The 20,581-nt window shown below is 43.7% G+C and overlaps 1 protein-coding gene across 1 annotated transcript in view; it reads left to right on the top strand.

The window, feature by feature from the left end:
- The window catches only part of LOC134877197 (titin homolog), a 31,376-nt gene that overhangs the window by 3,069 nt on the left and 7,726 nt on the right, over positions 1–20,581 (top strand). The window contains 12 exon segments of the mRNA XM_063902615.1: positions 83–120; positions 360–403; positions 2,588–2,700; positions 6,490–6,639; positions 7,817–7,875; positions 9,764–9,800; positions 11,486–11,699; positions 11,846–11,898; positions 12,335–12,565; positions 12,567–13,577; positions 14,751–16,485; positions 17,581–18,128. Of these exon segments, the coding sequence (XP_063758685.1) occupies positions 83–120; positions 360–403; positions 2,588–2,700; positions 6,490–6,639; positions 7,817–7,875; positions 9,764–9,800; positions 11,486–11,699; positions 11,846–11,898; positions 12,335–12,565; positions 12,567–13,577; positions 14,751–16,485; positions 17,581–18,128 (4,233 nt within the window).

Raw genomic sequence — 20,581 nt, 5'->3', positions numbered from 1 at the left:
AGAACGTGTGTGGGTGTGTGTGTGTGTGTGTGTGTGTGTGAGAGAGAGAGATATTAAATACCTGGTCTGTGTTTCTATACAGAGGCTGAACCGGATGAAAGACAGGAGGCCTCCGTCACGGTAAGACTGGGATATGATCCTCCCTGCATGCAAACTCAAATATGAGTGACCTGAGGCCCGGTGTAAATTGATCAGATTCCTTCCTGTCGTTTGTCGAGGCGAAGTGTGCTGCTGTAAATACACGTCTCTCATCTTTCTGATGCAAAACATAGATTCAAACACAACATGTGACTTCACATGCAGAATAACATCATGACATAATGAACATTGTGTGTGTGTGTGTGTGTTTCGTTCTGCAGCAGAGAGATGGTGACTCCTGCACCTCGGATCCCAGAGGCAGCAGGTAACCTCTCTATTATTATTGTTGTTGTTATTATTATTATAGTCAATCAGTAATTATGTTGTTATTGATTCTTTCTGCTGCTTGTAGCAGGAACAATATAATGTATATTGTTCAAATGTACAGACTGTAGAGAGCTTTGCTAGAGTCTCTACTTTAAAGAGTCCTCTCCTGCTGATGTTCAGGTGTGTATCAGTATGTAGTGTCTCTACTTTAAAGAGTCCTCTCCTGCTGATGTTCAGGTGTATATCAGTATGTAGAGTCTCTACTTTAAAGAGTCCTCTCCTGCTGATGTTCAGGTGTATATCAGTATGTAGTGTCTCTACTTTAAAGAGTCCTCTCCTGCTGATGTTCAGGTGTATATCAGTATGTAGAGTCTCTACTTTAAAGAGTCCTCTCCTGCTGATGTTCAGGTGTATATCAGTATGTAGTGTCTCTACTTTAAAGAGTCCTCTCCTGCTGATGTTCAGGTGTATATCAGTATGTAGAGTCTCTACTTTAAAGAGTCCTCTCCTGCTGATGTTCAGGTGTATATCAGTATGTAGTGTCTCTACTTTAAAGAGTCCTCTCCTGCTGATGTTCAGGTGTATATCAGTATGTAGCGTCTCTACTTTAAAGAGTCCTCTCCTGCTGATGTTCAGGTGTATATCAGTATGTAGTGTCTCTACTTTAAAGAGTCCTCTCCTGCTGATGTTCAGGTGTATATCAGTATGTAGCGTCTCTACTTTAAAGAGTCCTCTCCTGCTGATGTTCAGGTGTATATCAGTATGTAGAGTCTCTACTTTAAAGAGTCCTCTCCTGCTGATGTTCAGGTGTATATCAGTATGTAGAGTCTCTACTTTAAAGAGTCCTCTCCTGCTGATGTTCAGGTGTATATCAGTATGTAGAGTCTCTACTTTAAAGAGTCCTCTCCTGCTGATGTTCAGGTGTATATCAGTATGTAGTGTCTCTACTTTAAAGAGTCCTCTCCTGCTGATGTTCAGCTGTATATCAGTATGTAGTGTCTCTACTTTAAAGAGTCCTCTCCTGCTGATGTTCAGGTGTATATCAGTATGTAGTGTCTCTACTTTAAAGAGTCCTCTCCTGCTGATGTTCAGGTGTATATCAGTATGTAGAGTCTCTACTTTAAAGAGTCCTCTCCTGCTGATGTTCAGGTGTATATCAGTATGTAGAGTCTCTACTTTAAAGAGTCCTCTCCTGCTGATGTTCAGGTGTATATCAGTATGTAGAGTCTCTACTTTAAAGAGTCCTCTCCTGCTGATGTTCAGGTGTATATCAGTATGTAGTGTCTCTACTTTAAAGAGTCCTCTCCTGCTGATGTTCAGGTGTATATCAGTATGTAGAGTCTCTACTTTAAAGAGTCCTCTCCTGCTGATGTTCAGGTGTATATCAGTATGTAGTGTCTCTACTTTAAAGAGTCCTCTCCTGCTGATGTTCAGGTGTATATCAGTATGTAGAGTCTCTACTTTAAAGAGTCCTCTCCTGCTGATGTTCAGGTGTATATCAGTATGTAGTGTCTCTACTTTAAAGAGTCCTCTCCTGCTGATGTTCAGGTGTATATCAGTATGTAGCGTCTCTACTTTAAAGAGTCCTCTCCTGCTGATGTTCAGGTGTATATCAGTATGTAGAGTCTCTACTTTAAAGAGTCCTCTCCTGCTGATGTTCAGGTGTATATCAGTATGTAGTGTCTCTACTTTAAAGAGTCCTCTCCTGCTGATGTTCAGGTGTATATCAGTATGTAGAGTCTCTACTTTAAAGAGTCCTCTCCTGCTGATGTTCAGGTGTATATCAGTATGTAGTGTCTCTACTTTAAAGAGTCCTCTCCTGCTGATGTTCAGGTGTATATCAGTATGTAGTGTCTCTACTTTAAAGAGTCCTCTCCTGCTGATGTTCAGGTGTATATCAGTATGTAGAGTCTCTACTTTAAAGAGTCCTCTCCTGCTGATGTTCAGCTGTATATCAGTATGTAGTGTCTCTACTTTAAAGAGTCCTCTCCTGCTGATGTTCAGGTGTATATCAGTATGTAGTATCTCTACTTTAAAGAGTCCTCTTCTGCTGATGTTCAGGTGTATATCAGTATGTAGTGTCTCTACTTTAAAGAGTCCTCTCCTGCCGATGTTCAGGTGTATATCAGTATGTAGTGTCTCTACTTTAAAGAGTGTTCTCCTGCTGATGTGGTTGCTGCAGGTACAGAGGTTCAGACGGTCGCCGTGCCCTCCATCACCACGATCTCCCCCCCGATCCTCACTGCCTCTCCGACCCCCGAGGAGACGAAGCAAGCAGAGGAAGAGGAAGAGGAGGTAACCAAACTCTAGACTAGCTTGTGTTCCATTTATATTGGACGTCTGAACTGGGAGTGACAAGTCCAAGCTTGACCTCAGGCAGCGTTCCAATCTTCAACTGGGAACTCGGACACTCCCACTTCCCAGTACACCTTGAACGCACACCATAGATCTACAGGTCAAAGGAAGGAGCTGAAGGAGGCCTTTTACACGGACACGGCTGCAAATATCACCTTCAAAAACGTTGCTTCTGAGACTTCTTTTTAAAATGGATTCATTTAATTAAAACAGTTTCTTTTAACTCTCGTTCGAACTTACTTCCCTGGCTTGTGAGGATAGCTTGGTTTATATAATATCCACACACACAAAATAGTCCTTAAAACGAGTCAAACTAATTAAAAAAGAGAGACTACTGAGTCTGTCCACCTCTTCCTCACACATTGACCATGTGTCTCTTAATAGGCATGATGGGAATTGTAGTCTTTAATGGACTACACAATCTGCTACTATGTGCCAATCATGCAAGACCTTTTGCCCAAACAGACCCCCCCTCCCTCCCCGCGGTTTCAGGGGAGTTTACTGATATCTGAGTCGTCTTACCAGAAGTCATCTGTCCGTCACAAGACTGCTGAGCGTTTCCCGGCTGCACTAATCCGCTGTCCATTCATGAGCAGCTCAGCAGGAGCGGTTAAGTGGATTACGTGCTGCGTTCAAAGACTCGTTGATGCTGCTGAGTGTGTTCACTTACCTCTCTCTGTGTTTAGCCCGCGTTACTGTCCTCCCTGAGGGGGAGAAAGGGAGGATTAACAGTTTTACTCCTGTCGTAAATAACACTTCCTCTCTGTCCTCTAACCTGTGGCCTCTAACCTCTAACCTCTTCCTCTTCTTCTTCCTCTAACCTCTTCCTCTTCCTCTAACCTCTTCCTCTCTGTCCTCTAACCTGTGGCCTCTAACCTCTAACCTCTTCCTCTAACCTGTGGCCTCTAACCTCTCCCTCTTCCTCTTCTTCTTCCTCTAACCTCTTCCTCTCTTCCTCTAACCTCTTCCTGTTTTTCTTCCTCTAACCTTTGGCCTCTAACCTCTTCCTCTTCCTCTAACATCTTCCTCTCTTCCTCTAACATCTTCCTCTCTTCCTCTAACCTCTTCCTCTCTTCCTCTAACATCTTCCTCTCTTCCTCTAACCTCTTCCTCTCTTCCTCTAACATCTTCCTCTCTTCCTCTAACCTCTTCCTCTCTTCCTCTGACATCTTCCTCTCTGTCCTCTAACCTGTGGCCTTTAACCTCTCCCTCTTCATCTTCTTCTTCCTCTAACCTCTTCCTCTAACCTTTTCCTCTAACCTCTTCCTCTAACCTCTTCCTCTGACATCTTTCTCTCTTCCTCTTACATCTTCCTCTCTTCCTCTAACCTCTTCCTCTCTTCCTCTAACCTCTTCCTCTGACATCTTCCTCTCTTCCTCTAACCTCTTCTTCTCTTCCTCTAACCTCTTCCTCTGACATCTTCCTCTAACCTCTTCCTCTCTTCCTCTAACCTCTTCCTCTGACATCTTCCTCTCTTCCTCTAACCTCTTCCTCTCTTCCTCTAACCTCTTCCTCTGACATCTTCCTCTAACCTCTTCCTCTTACATCTTCCTCTCTTCCTCTGACATCTTCCTCTCTTCCTCTAACCTCTTCCTCTCTTCGTCTAACCTCTTCCTCTCTTCCTCTAACCTCTTCCTCTGACATCTTCCTCTAACCTCTTCCTCTAACCTCTTCCTGTTGCTCTTACATCTTCCTCTCTTTCTCTAACATCTTCCTCTAACCTCTTCCTCTTCGTCTAACCTCTTCCTCTGACATCTTCCTCTCTTCCTCTGACCTCTTCCTCTCTTCCTCTAACCTCTTCCTCTGACATCTTCCTCTAACCTCTTCCTCTGACATCTTCCTCTCTTCCTCTGACCTCTTCCTCTCTTCCTCTAACCTCTTCCTCTGACATCTTCGTCTAACCTCTTCCTCTGACATCTTCCTCTAACCTCTTCCTCTAACCTCTTCCTGTTGCTCTTACATCTTCCTCTCTTTCTCTAACATCTTCCTCTAACCTCTTCCTCTTCGTCTAACCTCTTCCTCTGACATCTTCCTCTCTTCCTCTGACCTCTTCCTCTCTTCCTCTAACCTCTTCCTCTGACATCTTCCTCTAACCTCTTCCTCTGACATCTTCCTCTCTTCCTCTGACCTCTTCCTCTCTTCCTCTAACCTCTTCCTCTGACATCTTCGTCTAACCTCTTCCTCTGACATCTTCCTCTCTTCCTCTGACCTCTTCCTCTCTTCCTCTAACCTCTTCCTCTGACATCTTCCTCTAACCTCTTCCTCTGACATCTTCCTCTAACCTCTTCCTCTAACCTCTTCCTGTTGCTCTTACATCTTCCTCTCTTTCTCTAACATCTTCCTCTAACCTCTTCCTCTTCGTCTAACCTCTTCCTCTCTGTCCCCTTCCTCCCTGTCCTCTAATCCCTTCCTCTCTCCTGTTCCTCGTTCCTCTCTAAAAGTTCACTCTCGGCTCTGTGGGTGTGTTTGTTTTCTCCACCTGCACACTGAGCTGCAGCTGTGCATCCCGTCTCTCCACAGATAATTACTGCTCTCGCCTGCCGATGAATCACTGAGTTCATCTGAGTTTGTTCAGACCGAGCCTCACCTGATCTGAGAGCAGACATCTCTCTCAACATGCTCCAGGAGTCAAACTGGACTGACATTACCAGTATACGGGCAGGTTATTACCAGTTATACGTCTTCAGTAACACTATTAACTCTGAAGCTCTGTTCATAACCTCATAGTCCTGCATGTTTACATTATTGGCGTCTCGATGAGAGGAGCTGGTGCTGCCTTATGTATTTCTGTGTTGGACCCTGAAGGCATCATCTCCCTGGTTAAATGGGATCTCAGAACTCCTAATAAATATTATCTGTATTTTTGTGATCTGAAAATCATAGCAGGGTCAGCATGAAGTCACTAAATAAAAGATAATGAAGAAGTAATTGTAAAAATTCTGGTACACCTGAATTAGAAGCATTCATGTACAGACAGAGGTGTAAAGTAAAGTACATTTACTCTATACTCACCAAACACCCGAAAACTAATCCAACCAAAAACATCATAAATACAAATCAAATGCATTTCAGAATAAAATACCCTCCTCGCTCATCTAGTGTAGTCAAAGTACATTTACTTATGTATGGTACTATTAATTCATGCGTTTGCTTCCTTTGAGTATTTGTATTATCTCCACTTTCAGAGGCAAACATCGAATTCAGGTTTAAAAAAGTGCATTTTTTATAAATATTATAGGTTATATTTTATTCTGAAAATCACAGCAGGGTCATGAAAAGTCACAGGAAAAGAAAGTTTCCTTGAGATATTCATTATTAAAAGCTTGAGGAAGAATCTACCCTGATTGGAAAGAGCGCTCTTCAGTTTTGAGTGATGAACACTTCGTTATTTATTCTCTGTTATTATACATTATTGTCTGGCAGGGACCAAACCATTCAGATGAATCAAAATGACAGATTTCCATTTGATTGTTTTTGTCCGTCCTCATCTCACTTGGCCCTATTGAGCATTTTCAAGTTCCTCCATCAGAATATAAGGACATGATAATCAGAATTTAACAATGACTGATGGATTTACTCAGGGAATATAATCTAATATATCCGGAGGCTGGTGCTGACTTACCTATTTCTGTGTTGGAACCTGAAGGCATCATCTCACTGGTTAGACTGGGATCTCTTGACCCTGCCTCCTGGTCCCTGACTCTGTGTTTCTGGTTGTTGTTCCCTCAGGAGTCGGAGCTCCCTAACGTGGTCCCTGAGGGCCCGTTGGAGCAGATGTTGGAGTTCAGCATCGACCTCGTGGACCCGGGTTACCGAGAGCTGCTGGACGACCCCGACTCGCCGCAGTACATCGACCTGGCCCACCACCTGCAGGACCAGGTGGGACCTTTAGTTTCACTGTTATTCCGGGGTCTGAGGCGTGTGCAACCGGTGTCGATCTCCGTCTATTCGGACAACAGATCAGCCAGTCGTATAGTTTGCTCCTGCACAGATTAAACAAGAAAAGGATGATTGTGCATGCACACATGTCCGAAAGCTGTTGAAAGCAGTACTTGCCTTTCCCACCTCAACAAAAAGGGGAAGAGAGTCCCCAGAAAAATACTCTTCTGGGAACAGGGACTGAAATGCAGATGTTCCGCCCACTGATTTGAGGCCTCAGACTTTGTTGTGATTATAGTACAGTAATTCAGAAATAAACATTAGACTCAAACACTGCTGCATATTTACAACATCTCCATCGTTCTCAGTGGTTTTATGACGCACTTCAGTGATGTTACGTGTACCAATTTGTTTGCATTAGCATCATTTGTTAAAGAATGTTCTGAAAATAGCACAAAGGATAACACACACACACATCTTCAATGCTGTCTCTTTATTAAAGTCTTATATATTGCATGTATTTCTAGGGCTACTATTCTTCTCCTTATTTTTGGTGATTTTTTAATATATATTCATTTTTCATCACATTTTTTATTTTGAATGACTTTTGAAAGAAATGTTATTAATAATATTATAACTGAAGAGCTCTTCAAATATTGATAGTGATGGTTAAAATAATATCACAGGGTCATACCACTCATGTCTTCCCTCTCTTCTGTGAAATGTTCCATCTGATCCTCCACATGTCTCTCCGCTCTCTGATAGTAAAACAAAAAGCTGGAAGTAAAGAAGCTTAGAGGGCCGAGAGGTCAGGGCCGGAGAAAGGGAGAAGATTACCCACAATGCACCAGCTTACGACTCTTATGACTCTCTTATGACTGCGCCTGAAACCGCTGAGTCATGAGTAGAAAGAGCGATTTGGTGACTGAAGGACTCCCGATAAAGAATCCACGCGATGTCCCGAAGGAAGTTACCCAACGAGGCCCGTAAAGGCGATTATGTCATAAGAGCGTCCAGCTGCTTAACGCGCCCAAAGATAGATATCGATGAAGGTTTCCCACAATGCACTGCTGTTTTATAGCCACACACGGGCATGCTGCCAGCTAATTAACGAGCTCAGGGGTAATTACTCTGTGCAGGGGAAGGAGGCGTTAAAGAGTTCCTCTTCTGTCTACAGATGCAGCACGTGTTCGTCAAACTGCCGGGGTTTAAAGCCATCTACGTGCTGGGCATCAGGTAAGCGCTGGTGGGGGGGGGGGGGGTACATGCACTTAATGTGTTTAAGTACTACTCTGACTACCATGGTACTTTATACTAACCAAACACCCTGAGATAATCCAACCAAAAACATCATAAACACAAAAAAGGGAAAATAACTCTACAAAATAAATGATTTTCAAAATAAAATAACTTGTTTTGACATCCTCAAGTCAAAGTACACTTACTCACCTATTTTATTATTTAGACATGCTTTTGCTTCCCTTATTAGGATTTGTATTATCTACTCCATTACATTTAGGAGGCAAACATCGAATTTCATGTTTAAAAAAGTGATTTTTTAATAAATATTAGAGGTCTTTATTTTATTCTGAAATTCATAGCCGGGTCAGCATGAACACTAAATAAAAGTAATTGTAAAAATGAGCTGAATTACAGGCATTCATGTACAGACAGAGCTGTAAAGCAAGTGCATGTTCTCCAGTACTGTACTTAAGTGCACTTCTGCATGTTTTGAGTCTGACTTTTACCTCTTAATGGGACTTATATATCCTTAGAAAACAGATTCCCAGAATCCTGATGGAGGTATTTTTAAAGTGCACAAACTGAAATGTCACACAGGAAGTTGTAGCTTGTTTTTGTCCCAGGTGTTCCTGACATTTGAAGGTTTCCTGGCACTTTACCGGAACGAAATTCTCGTGTATTCTCTGCAGTGACGCATGGTTTTTCTCCATTTTATTTCCGGTGTCTCCTCCCCTCCCCCCCCACCCGCCATTGTGCTTCTCTTATTTCCCGCTCTGACACTTTCTTTGTCCTTCTGTCCAACGGCAGCGAGATGCAGGACACTGACGGGTAATATAAACACTCTTCCTTTTCATTCATTTGACAGACACAGGACTCAGATGTCCCGCCCCTCAGCCTATCCTGTACAATGTGTCAATGAGCGCTAGCCAATAGGAGCGTGAGTGTTCCATAGGGACGTCACCATGCTCCGGAACGTTTGTATTTTAGCCTTTGCAGACCATTTACATGCACAGAAACCTGGGTTATTTCACCTTCAACACAAACGTCTTGTTGTCCTGTGAGGATTGAATATCCTCTGAGGGTTTATGAACCGTTGACTCGATGGGAGGAAGTTCCTCCTCTCGTTACCGCTGAAGGCAGGAGGACTTGCGGATCCAGAAGTGGTCTCGCTGTTCCCCTCGTTAATGATCCTCCCCCTGTGGTGTTTGTGGGGGGGAGGCGTCCTCTCATCTCACCATGAGTTGGAAGAAGTCTGTCCAAAATACAGCACCAACAAACAAGTATTTTTCAGCAACAAAAATAAATAAAAGGTTTCTCTTAACAACATATTTCAATCTAGAACATATTGAGTCATTTATGTTTATAACAGTTTATATTCCGTCTAAAGGTTAGTGAAATATAATAATACTTCATAGTAATATTAAAAGCCGTTTAAACTGTGCAAAGAAATATGGTAAAATACCATAAAAGTAGGAACCAGTTGAAGATGTTTGATGGTTCTGGTGGGACAGCCTGAAAGTGGCCAATCAGGAATTGAAGTGTGTAGAAATGTGTAAAATTGTTGGGTTTAAAAAAAGATTTACTGTCAAAGAACAATAAATACTGGAATAAATTGTGGAAGTATATCTTAAAAAAGGTCGAAAAGCTTGTTAGTTTTACAGAGTTTCTCCAGTTATTGAAGTCGTTGATCAGCAAAGAAATCTTCTGGGAATCGTAGGACGAGACAGAGACAAAGCCGAGGAGTCAGAGTCCTGAAAGCAGATCTGTGAGACTGAGGCTGTGCACAGGAGGAAACAAATGGAGGGCTGAGCTCCCAAGGAGAGGACTTCAAGGCACATTTCTCACCTTGTAAATTTGAAAGACTGTAATGTGTGGGCTGCAGAGGGAAGCAGAACAAAGACGAGCTGGGAGCAGAAAGGGTGAAGACAGGTTAATGAAACAGGTGAAGCACAGTCAGAGGATTCAGACATTTACACACCAAAGAAAAAACAACAAAACAAGAGAGAGTGCATTAAAAATGAATAAAGGAGGCTAATGTTGGGCTATAGAGGAACTACAGCACGGTCACATGACTTCACGTCACCACCGCTAAGCTAAAGGAGGCTAATGTTGGGCTATAGAGGAACTACAGCACGGTCACATGACTTCACGTCTCCACCGCTAAGCTAAAGGAGGCTAATGTTGGGCTATAGAGGAACTACAGCACGGTCACATGACTTCAGTCACCACCGCTAAGATGAAGACAGCTAAACTTCCTCACGCCCAACATAAATGACGGTTTTCTTAATGATATTTCTTTCATTTTATTTGCTTAAGGTAACGTTGACCTTTTTCTGTTGCATTTTAAAGCCTTTCCCATTATATCTGTGGCTTTAAATACATACCGCCTGTTACTGTTTGAACTGGAATGCAAAAGGCAGCAGCACACAGTGTCAAACAACCAAAACATCAGGGAACACACAATAAAAAAAGGCCCTAAAATGCATGAAAAGTCAGTCAGATTCTGGACAGCTGCCTCCCACCGAGAGAACACAAGGTGTGTGTTTACAGATACGGGACCCAATCAGGTCCAAAGCAGACAAATAGCTGTCTGAGTCGGGAACAAAGTGATGCGCAGGAACGGCCGCTGCAATCTAATGAAGGAGTGCTTTTGTTTGGCCGTTCCCACAAAAGCATAGAAATGTGTATAATCACAGTCTGAGCAAATCAGCTGGGTCTCTCCTGATGATGTTAGCCGTGCAGAATATAGATGACGCTTTGATGCAGAGCCACGTTAGCTTCGGATATTCACGCCTGGCATTCTGAGCGTGCCTCTCTGTTCACTGCAGCGCCGCACGACTTCTGATTACCTCTGCTGGTCGCCTGCTGAGAGCTAAACTCCCTGCAGCTCATGCTGGGAGCCAGAATCCCTTAAATCCAAAGATATAATTAACATTTGCAGGACGTGTGACTCCGACAAAAACATTAGGCCTGCACATATAGATTAGTTGATTAACACATTTTAGAGGGAAGAGATAAGCAGAGAAAAATCTATCTATTGATATGAATACATTTCCCAGTCCCAATTCAACCAGTTAGTGTCAAATGACTGTGTGGTGCAAAAAGGTTGAATATCGTACGGAAATCCTGCAGTTTCCTTCAGCATTTGAGCTTCTTTTAGCTCATTTTCTTGGTTTTAGTGTCAGAAATATACAGTTTAAGTAAGTATTTTAGCTCTGATTTTGGTCTCCATCATTCCTGAGGGACATATCCATCTATTAGCTGCTAAATTAACTCCAAGCCAGGCTCTTACTCTGTCTGTCTGCTGAACTATCTTAAAGTTTTACATTCTTTTAGCTCATTGATTTGGTTTTCGATCAGTTGATTACGGTTAGTGCAAAAAGGATAAAGTTTGTAGTGAAAATGATCCGATTTCTTCTCAGCTTCTTTCAGCTCATTGATTTGGTTTTAAGGCCACCGTACGACTGATTGATTAACTGCTACGTGTTGAACTCCTCTCCCTGCAGATCCTACTGAGCCAGAATCCCTTAAAACCCTTGTGGCACTAACACAATCACTTATAGATGAGTTGATCGAACGTTTGAGTGTGAAGAGATAATCACAGAGAGGGTTTCTTGTCTTCAGTCCCGGAGGAATCTCGGTGCACTACTCTCTCGTCTTTGAGATAACTTCCCCGAAGATCAGCTCGGAGGATGCGGAGCTGGCGACCGACAATCCGGAGGTTTCAGTCATCGCTGACCTCAGAGACATGGTGGCCAAGGCTCTACGAGAGGAGGCCTCGCTGCCAATCGATCTGAACTCCCTTAACTTCGAACCAGGTGCAGTGCTAACTTCCCCTAACAGACGTTATATGATATGATATTCTACTGTCCCCTTTTCACTCAAAACATGTGGAAAATAACAGTAGAGGAAATGGATTAGCAGCACATTATGACAGTGCATCGTTCTCCTTTCTTTCTGACAGAAGTGATCCGGCTACCAGCTCTCTCAGCAACCTCTACAATTGAAGTGAACGAGGTAAGAGGTTTAATTCATGCTACTGGAAAGACACTCCAGAGAGGATCATATTAGAGTATACTACCTTTACTCAAGATCTGAGTACTTCTACCTTTACTCAAGATCTGAGTACTTCTACCTTTACTCAAGATCTGAGTACTTCTACCTTTACTCAAGATCTGAGTACTTCTACCTTTACTCAAGATCTGAGTACTTCTACTTTTACTCAAGATCTGAGTACTTCTACTTTTACTCAAGATCTGAGTACTTCTACTTTTACTCAAGATCTGAGTACTTCTACTTGTACTCAGTACAAGATCTGAGTGAATGAATGTACATTGTAGAACATGTATGGGAACAGGAGATTAGAATATCTATCCCGTTCAATAATCTCTCACTGACAAATACCAGCTAATGCAATCTTTTTTATTTTATAAATCCTGTGTTTTGTCCACAGCCGGATTCTCACAACGAGTTTGAAGTTTCCACTGTTGAGCCGGAGGTGGATAAACCGCGGCTGGAGGTCCCTCTCACCCCCTTGGAGAAGGAAAACGCCCTGGTGACCCTCCTGGATCCCACCGCCGTGCCCGATGAAGAGACCATGGCAGGTGACGGGAGGGATGGCGGAGAGCAGCAGCGATCGCTCCCCCGCCTCGCAGGATATTACCGAGGAGGCAATTTACGTGGGTGAGTCGGAGCCATCAAATGAAGGATTGCCAATCATTACGCACGAGATTGAAACCATACATCACGACGAAACGGGCGAGCTGGTGAGAGACTACATCCCCACCTCTGCTGTGATCCTGGAGCTGGAGACGGACGCTCCATACATCAACCTGTCTCCTAACGTGATATCAGAGGAGGACCTGACTCCTGTTGAGGAGGACAGCGGGGGTTTGGATGCTGTCGCCCCCACCGCTCAGATGTTACTCACTACGGCTGCAGAGGAAGGGACCGTCACCACAGTTTCAGGCGTCACAGGCCAGCCGCCCACCGAGGCAACGGGAATCGCCAAAGAAAACGAAGACGTTAACGCTCTGCCAGGTGAGGGACAGGCTGGGCTGGGTGTCCCGGAAACAGAGGAAGTTTCAGAAGAGTTGGAAGGTGAATTGCTGGAGCCAGAAGAAGAAGAAGTAGCTGAAGTTTCAGAACCAGAAGGAGAAGTAGCCACAGTTTCAGAGCCAGAAGAAGAAGAAGTAGCCACAGTTTCAGAACCAGAAGAAGAAACTGAAGTTTCAGAACCAGAAGGAGAAGTAGCCACAGTTTCAGAACCAGAAGAAGAAACTGAAGTTTCAGAACCAGAAGAGGAAACTGAAGTTTCAGAGCCAGAAGAAGAAGCTGAAGTTTCAGAGCCAGAAGAGGAAACTGAAGTTTCAGAGCCAGAAGAAGAAGTAGCCACAGTTTCAGAAACAGAAGAAGTAGCTGAAGTTTCAGAACCAGAAGAAGAAGTAATCGCCGTTTCAGAGCCAGAAGAAGTCCCAGAGGTTTTAGAAGAAGAAGTAGCTGAAGTTTCAGAGCCAGAAGAAGTAGTAGCTGATGTTTCAGAGCCAGAGGAAGTAGCTGAAGTTTCAGAGCCAGAAGAAGTAGTAGCTGAAGTTTCAGAGCCAGAAGTAGTAGTTGATGTTTCAGAGCCAGAAGAAGTAGTAGCTGATGTTTCAGAGCCAGAAGTAGTAGTTGATGTTTCAGAGCCAGAAGAAGTAGTAGCTGATGTTTCAGAGCCAGAAGTAGTAGTTGATGTTTCAGAGCCAGAAGTAGTAGCTGATGTTTCAGAGCCAGAGGAAGTAGCTGAGGTTTCAGAGCCAGAAGAAGTAGTGATGTTTCAGAGCCAGAAGTAGTAGTTGATGTTTCAGAGCCAGAGAAGTAGTTGATGTTTCAGAGCCAGAAGAAGTAGTAGCTGATGTTTCAGAGCCAGAAGTAGTAGCTGAAGTTTCAGAGCCAGAAGTAGTAGTTGATGTTTCAGAGCCAGAGGAAGTAGCTGAGGTTTCAGAGCCAGAAGAAGTAGTAGCTGATGTTTCAGAGCCAGAAGTAGTAGCTGAAGTTTCAGAGCCAGAGAAGTAGCTGAAGTTTCAGAGCCAGAAGAAGTAGTAGCTGAAGTTTCAGAGCCAGAAGTAGTAGTTGATGTTTCAGAGCCAGAAGTAGTAGCTGAAGTTTCAGAGCCAGAAGAAGTAGTAGCTGATGTTTCAGAGCCAGAAGTAGTAGTTGATGTTTCAGAGCCAGAAGAAGTAGTAGCTGAAGTTTCAGAGCCAGAAGTAGTAGTTGATGTTTCAGAGCCAGAAGTAGTAGTTGATGTTGCAGAGCCAGAGGAAGTAGCTGAAGTTTCAGAGCCAATAGAAGAAGTAGCTGAAGTTTCAGAAACAGAAGAAGTAGCTGAAGTTTCAGAGCCAGAGGAAGAAGTAGCTGAAGTTTCAGAGCCAGAAGAAGTAGCTGAAATTTCAGAGCCAGAAGAAGAAACTGAAGTTTCAGAGCCAGAAGAAGTAGCTGAAGTTTCAGGGCCAGAAGAAGTAGCTGAAGTTTCAGAGCCAGAGGAAGAAGTAGCTGAAGTTTCAGGGCCAGAAGAAGTAGCTGAAATTTCAGAGCCAGAGGAAGTAGCTGAAATTTCAGAGCCAGAAGAAGTAGCTGAAGTTTCAGAACCAGAAGTGGCTGAAGTTTCAGAGCCAGAAGAAGTAGCTGAAGTTTCAGAACCAGAAGTGGCTGAAGTTTCAGAGCCAGAAGTAGTAGTTGATGTTTCAGAGCCAGAGGAAGTAGCTGAGGTTTCAGAGCCAATAGAAGAAGTAGCTGAAGTTTCAGAGCCAGAAGAAGTAGCTGATGTTTCAGAGCCAGAAGAAGTAGTAGCTGAAGTTTCAGAGCCAGAAGAAGAAGCTGATGTTTCAGAGCCAGAGGAAGTAGCTGAGGTTTCAGAGCCAATAGAAGAAGTAGCTGAAGTTTCAGAATCAGAAGAAGTAGCTGAAGTTTCAGAAACAGAAGAAGAAGTACCTGAAGTTTCAGAGCCAGAAGAAGAAGTACCTGAAGTTTCAGAAACAGAAGAAGAAGTACCTGAAGTTTCAGAACCAGAAGAAGAAGTACCTGAAGATTCAGAGCCAAAAGAAGTTGCTGAAGTTTCAGAGGAAGAGTCGGTTGTAGAAAACCAAGAGGATGTCCCAGGATCAGAGCCAGAAGAATCTGAACCAGAAGCAGAAACAAGCGATGCCGCGGTTGAGATTTTGAACGAAGAACATGTTGAAGAAGAGGTGGAAGTTCTGCAGCCAGACAAAGAAATAGTTGAACTGGAAGGAGAGGTTGACGAGGAACCGGAAGATGGTATATCTGAGGTAGAAGCAGAAGAAACAGAACCTGAAGTTCCAGAGGAAACAGAACCTGAAGTTCCAGTGGAAACAGAACCTGAAGTTCCAGTGGAAACAGAACCTGAAGTTCCAGAGGAAACAGAACCTGAAGTTCCAGAGGAAACACAACCTGAAGTTCCAGAGGAAACAGAACCTGAAGTTCCAGAGGAAACACAACCTGAAGTTCCAGTGGAAACAGAACCTGAAGTTCCAGAGGAAACAGAACCTGAAGTTCCAGTGGAAACAGAACCTGAAGTTCCAGAGGAAACAGAACCTGAAGTTCCAGAGGAAACAAAACCTGAAGTTCCAGAGGAAACAGAACCTGAAGTTCCAGTGGAAACAGAACCTGAAGTTCCAGAGGAAACAGAACCTGAAGTTCCAGTGGAAACAGAACCTGAAGTTCCAGTGGAAACAGAACCTGAAGTTTCAGAGGAAACAGAACCTGAAGTTCCAGGGGAAACAGAACCTGAAGTTCCAGTGGAAACAGAACCTGAAGTTCCAGAGGAAACAGAACCTGAAGTTCAAGGGGAAACAGAACCTGAAGTTCCAGGGGAAACAGAACCTGTAGTAGAAGCAGTTGAGGAGGAAGCAGCTGATGTTGTGGAACCTGCAGAGGAAGAAGTCGCAGAGGTTCCAGAACCAGAGGAGGAAGTGGTGGAGATTTTGAAAGTCGAAGAAGAAGTTGTTGAACCTACAGCGCCAGCAGAATTAGTGGTGGAGGTATTGGAACCAGTATCTGAACCAGAGCATGAACCTGAAGATAACATGGTTGAGGCAGCAGAATCAGAGGAACCAGCACCGAGTGAGGAACTGGTTGAGGTTGTAGAGGAAGCTCCAGAACCAGGGAAAGATTCAGAAGAAGTGGCAGAGCTAGAACAACCAGAGGAGGAAGTAGTTGGACCAGAACCACAGGAAGAGTTAGTTGCACCGCTAGCAGAAGAGTTACCCGAAGTTTCAGAGCCAGCATCAGAAGAAGTCCCAGAACCTGAGGAGGGGATAATTGAACTTTTAGAACCAGAACCTGAGGAACATGTCACTGAGCCGGCAGCAGAATCCATTACAATCCTCGAGCCGCTGGACAGCATGGAAGGTCTGACCGTTGGAGAGGACACTGTTGAGGTAATCGAGGATAACGAGTTCCTTCCACCGGTCGGAATGGATCAACACCATCCTCTTGAGGAGGATAACTTACCCATCGTACCAGCAGTCATGCAGCCTTCAGAGGAAGATGAACCCGTCATCGATGACTTGAACATCGAGGGGGATGTTGACGGATCTGATACTGCAGGTCAGGAACTTATGAAAATTTCGCCTTTTAAAGATGTCCCACTATTTCCTCAGTATTCTAACTTCTTCATGTAGCTCTAAACATGTAGCTGTAAACATGTAGCTGTAAACATGTAGCTGTAAACATGTAGCTGTAAACATGTAGCTGTAAACATGTAGCTCTAAACATGTAGCTGTAAACATGTAGCTCTAAACATGTAGCTGTAAACATGTAGCTCTAAACATGTAGCTGTAAACATGTAGCTCTAAACATGTAGCTGTAAACATGTAGTTGTAAACATGTAGCTGTAAACATGTTGCTGTAAACACGTAGCTGTAAACATGTAGCTCTAAACATGTAGCTGTAAACATGTAGCTGTAAACATGTAGCTGTAAACATGTAGCTGTAGCTGTAAACATGTAGCTGTAAACATGTAGCTGTAAACATGTAGCTGTAAACATGTAGCTGTAAACATGTAGCTGTAAACATGTAGCTGTAAACATGTAGCTGTAAACACGTAGCTCTAAACATGTAGCTCTAAACATGTAGCTGTAAACATGTAGCTGTAAACATGTAGCTGTAAACATGTAGCTGTAAACATGTAGCTGTAAACATGTAGCTGTAAACTCCAGATTTCTGATGTTTTTGTAAATTTTCTCTTTTTTCCTGAAAAACCTTTAAAAAGTCGACCCCTCTCGTGGACCCCTTGCAGTGCTCCAACATCTATAGGCCTTCACTTTACTTTGGGGCGGTGACAATCAGAAGTCCTGTTTTTGTACCTTTTTTGTAAAAGTTTGAAGTCTAAAAAATAAAACTCGGCGCTCTGTTCGCTGCAGTCAACGACCCCTGAATGTGAGGCGAGATTACAGGAATCACTCCTCCTGAATCTCGGGCTCGCTAGCTTCCCTTTTTCTGGCAACAACTCGCATGAAGAATCCCTTTTTCCTAATCATCCAGTTTGATCTCTTGATGATTTCAGACATTGCATTTAGCTGGCGGTTTTATCCACATTGACCTAAAATAAGTCCAGCGTGTATTATGTTTAATTGATACTGATATCTAGAGACCGGTTCTAAGCGCTCTCAAATGAGTGATATTCTTTTGCCTGACTTTCAGAAGGAACTGAAGACACCGAAGACTCCATATCTCCAGAAAGTGACGTCAGCGTAACGGGAGCACCGGTCTCAGACGCCTTCCCTTCACCTCCGCCAACAGAAGTGTCTGAACTCGACCCGACTCCAGACTCTGGACTCTTTGAAGTAGCAGAACCGGAGGTGGAGCCGGCCATCGTCATTATCGATGAGAACTTGAACCCGGCCACGCCGAAAGGAAATGAAACCCTTCTTCCGGTGCCGACGGGTGACGCCATCGACGAGGCGGTCCAGGACCTGGCGGTGGAGCTTGACCAAACGGACGTATCGGCCAACCAGGATTCAGAAAAGGAGAGTGACTTCCGGTCCGTCGGGAAGGAGCGTACCACTGTTGCCGCCACGGCCCGGCCTCCGGTGAAGTACCTGACCACGCCCTCCATGACCACGGCGAGCAACGGCCGAGAGCTGGTGGTGTTCTTCAGCCTGCGCGTCACCAACATGGCCTTCTCCGAGGACCTGTTCAACAAGACGTCGTCCGAGTACAAGCTGCTGGAGAGCACCTTCTTAGACGTGGTGAGTGGGAAACATTCAGCTAGAGTAAGAAACGGTGCGATTTGGGCAGGGATATGGACTGTAGTATTTGTGACCTGGACTCAAGACAGGATATGAAGGACTGGAGCAGAGTGACTCGTAACCTGAGACACAAGACGTTTCATTGATGTTTTATTTGATAGGGACGATGCAATTTAAGTTCAAATAAGAAGCATGAAAACGGATGTGCTGCACAGAGTTTATAGCTATTGCTCATTTTCAACTTTTACCTGAGCGGTGTAGTTAAAATATATGCTTCCAATATCAGAAAACCACAACACACTATGAATATGAAACGTGTGTGACTTTACTTTAGTTGACTTGAATCACGTTGGCGTGCGGCAACAAGATTTTTAAGTGAAATACTCGTGACTTGACTTGAGACACGACTGAGTTGGAGTTGGAGAGCACATTCTCAGAGGTGGTGAGTAGGAAAGCATTTAGCTAGAAAGCTGAAATGTGGACTCGAGTCTGGACTGAGAAGTTAGACATTCATCAATTGACTCGACTTGGGTCAATTGCCTTCAATTGGGCGCATTAAGAAGACAACACGTACTAATTTGAGAGTGTTTGTCAGTTAGCTTCTTATATCTTTAGCCCTCTATTCCAGAGAAAAGTACCTTCACGATTTAAGAACATTTTGCAAAGCTGAAAAAAAGTGTTAGGTTGTGTGTCCTTCCCAAATGAAATGGTAAAAATAATAAGCACGAGCAGCTTTGTTTTCATCCTGAAAGAAGAAACCCTGAGGGTCAGATCTGTGTTGTTGATGTTTTGGAAGAATCATTTCAAACTCAATCAGCCTTCATTTTACTACGAACAATGACTCAGCGTAATCAACGAGGCAGGGAGCATCGAGGCGACGCTGTTCCTGTTCTGTGTGGGAGAAAACCTGACAGACTGTGGAGGGTTCGACTGGACTCAAAAACATCTAATAAACATTTCATTAATTTGCAAACAGACATGTCATTTGGATTTGTTTGGGTGACATAGATCCCTCGTTTGCTTTAAAGGAGCCTTTTGAGACTCCTACTTCCAGAACGTGGCGGTGCTTAAAGTGGACCTGTTCTGCTTTTGGGGTTTTTCCCCTGTAGCATGTAAATGGTCTGCTAAGGCGCAAATCTTCAAAGTCTGGACCTTAGTGACATCACTTTTTAACAATCAGGCTACTGTTGGCTAGCGCTTCAATACATGATAGGCTAAGGGGCGGGACTTCGCCAAGCGCTGGACCAAAACCAATCAGAGCAGAATGGGTTCTGGTTTCAGGCGGAGGGTGAAAAGAAAAGGACACAGTTGGTGTTTTGTTTGGTATGAACTTTGAGATTCGCCAAAAGGGGAACCATCTCCAGGGAAATGAAGACTCCATCTCCTGGACCAAACTGTGGACAAAGGACAAGATAGCAGGAGGAAGTCGATAGCACTGACTAAATATTATTTTACTTTTGGCTTATTCCCTGAAATCTTATGCTTGTAGTTTGCTTTAAAGAAAACAATCAATAAGGTATTATTATAAAAGACTTACCGTTGATTTCATCCTCTTCTGACTGCTTTGAATCCTTTCCTCCTCTGTATGTATACTCTCCCATCTCTAAAGCTGAAATGCATCAGCAAAACATTCATACTGGTCTCCCAGTGGTCACCATTATAAAGCCATGTTTCCTCCAGTATCTCCCTGGTGAACATATTAAACATACCCAGAAATATGAGGCACAGTCAGCGTTCCTTCACCCGATGAATAAATACCACATTGTTATGATGCGTGTGTTCCTCTGAGCCTCGGCACATCTTTTAAACAGGATGATAACGCTGAGGAGGGTCAGGCTAAATGAAAATCAATCTGTCTAACAAGACATCCATCTTTAGTCTGCGCTCGGGGAACAAATGAAGAGGCGTGTGAAGCGTACTGTAGGTGGTACAAATAAAGATATAGTGCTGTTAATTGTTAGCCTGAAATAAGGTCTGTGAGCGTGCTGTAGTTCCTTTATAGTCCAACATTAGCCTCCTTTAGCTTAGTGGTGGAGACGTGAAGTCATGTGACCGTGCTGTAGTTCCTTTATAGCTCAACATTAGCCTCCTTTAGCTTAGTGGTGGAGACGTGAAGTCATGTGACCGTGCTGTAGTTCCTTTATAGCCCAACATTAGCCTCCTTTAGCTTAGTGGTGGAGACGTGAAGTCATGTGACCGTGCTGTAGTTCCTTTATAGCTCAACATTAGCCTCCTTTAGCTTAGTGGTGGAGACGTGAAGTCATGTGACTGTGCTGTAGTTCCTTTATAGCCCAACATTAGCCTCCTTTAGCTTAGTGGTGGAGACGTGAAGTCATGTGACCGTGCTGTAGTTCCTTTATAGCTCAACATTAGCCTCCTTTAGCTTAGTGGTGGAGACGTGAAGTCATGTGACCGTGCTGTAGTTCCTTTATAGCCCAACATTAGCCTCCTTT

Source organism: Eleginops maclovinus, chromosome 15, assembly GCF_036324505.1.
Source record: "Eleginops maclovinus isolate JMC-PN-2008 ecotype Puerto Natales chromosome 15, JC_Emac_rtc_rv5, whole genome shotgun sequence".
Lineage (NCBI taxonomy): Eukaryota > Metazoa > Chordata > Actinopteri > Perciformes > Eleginopidae > Eleginops > Eleginops maclovinus.
The sequence above is the reverse complement of the archived record's forward strand: the minus strand, read 5'-3'. Positions and strand labels throughout refer to the sequence as shown.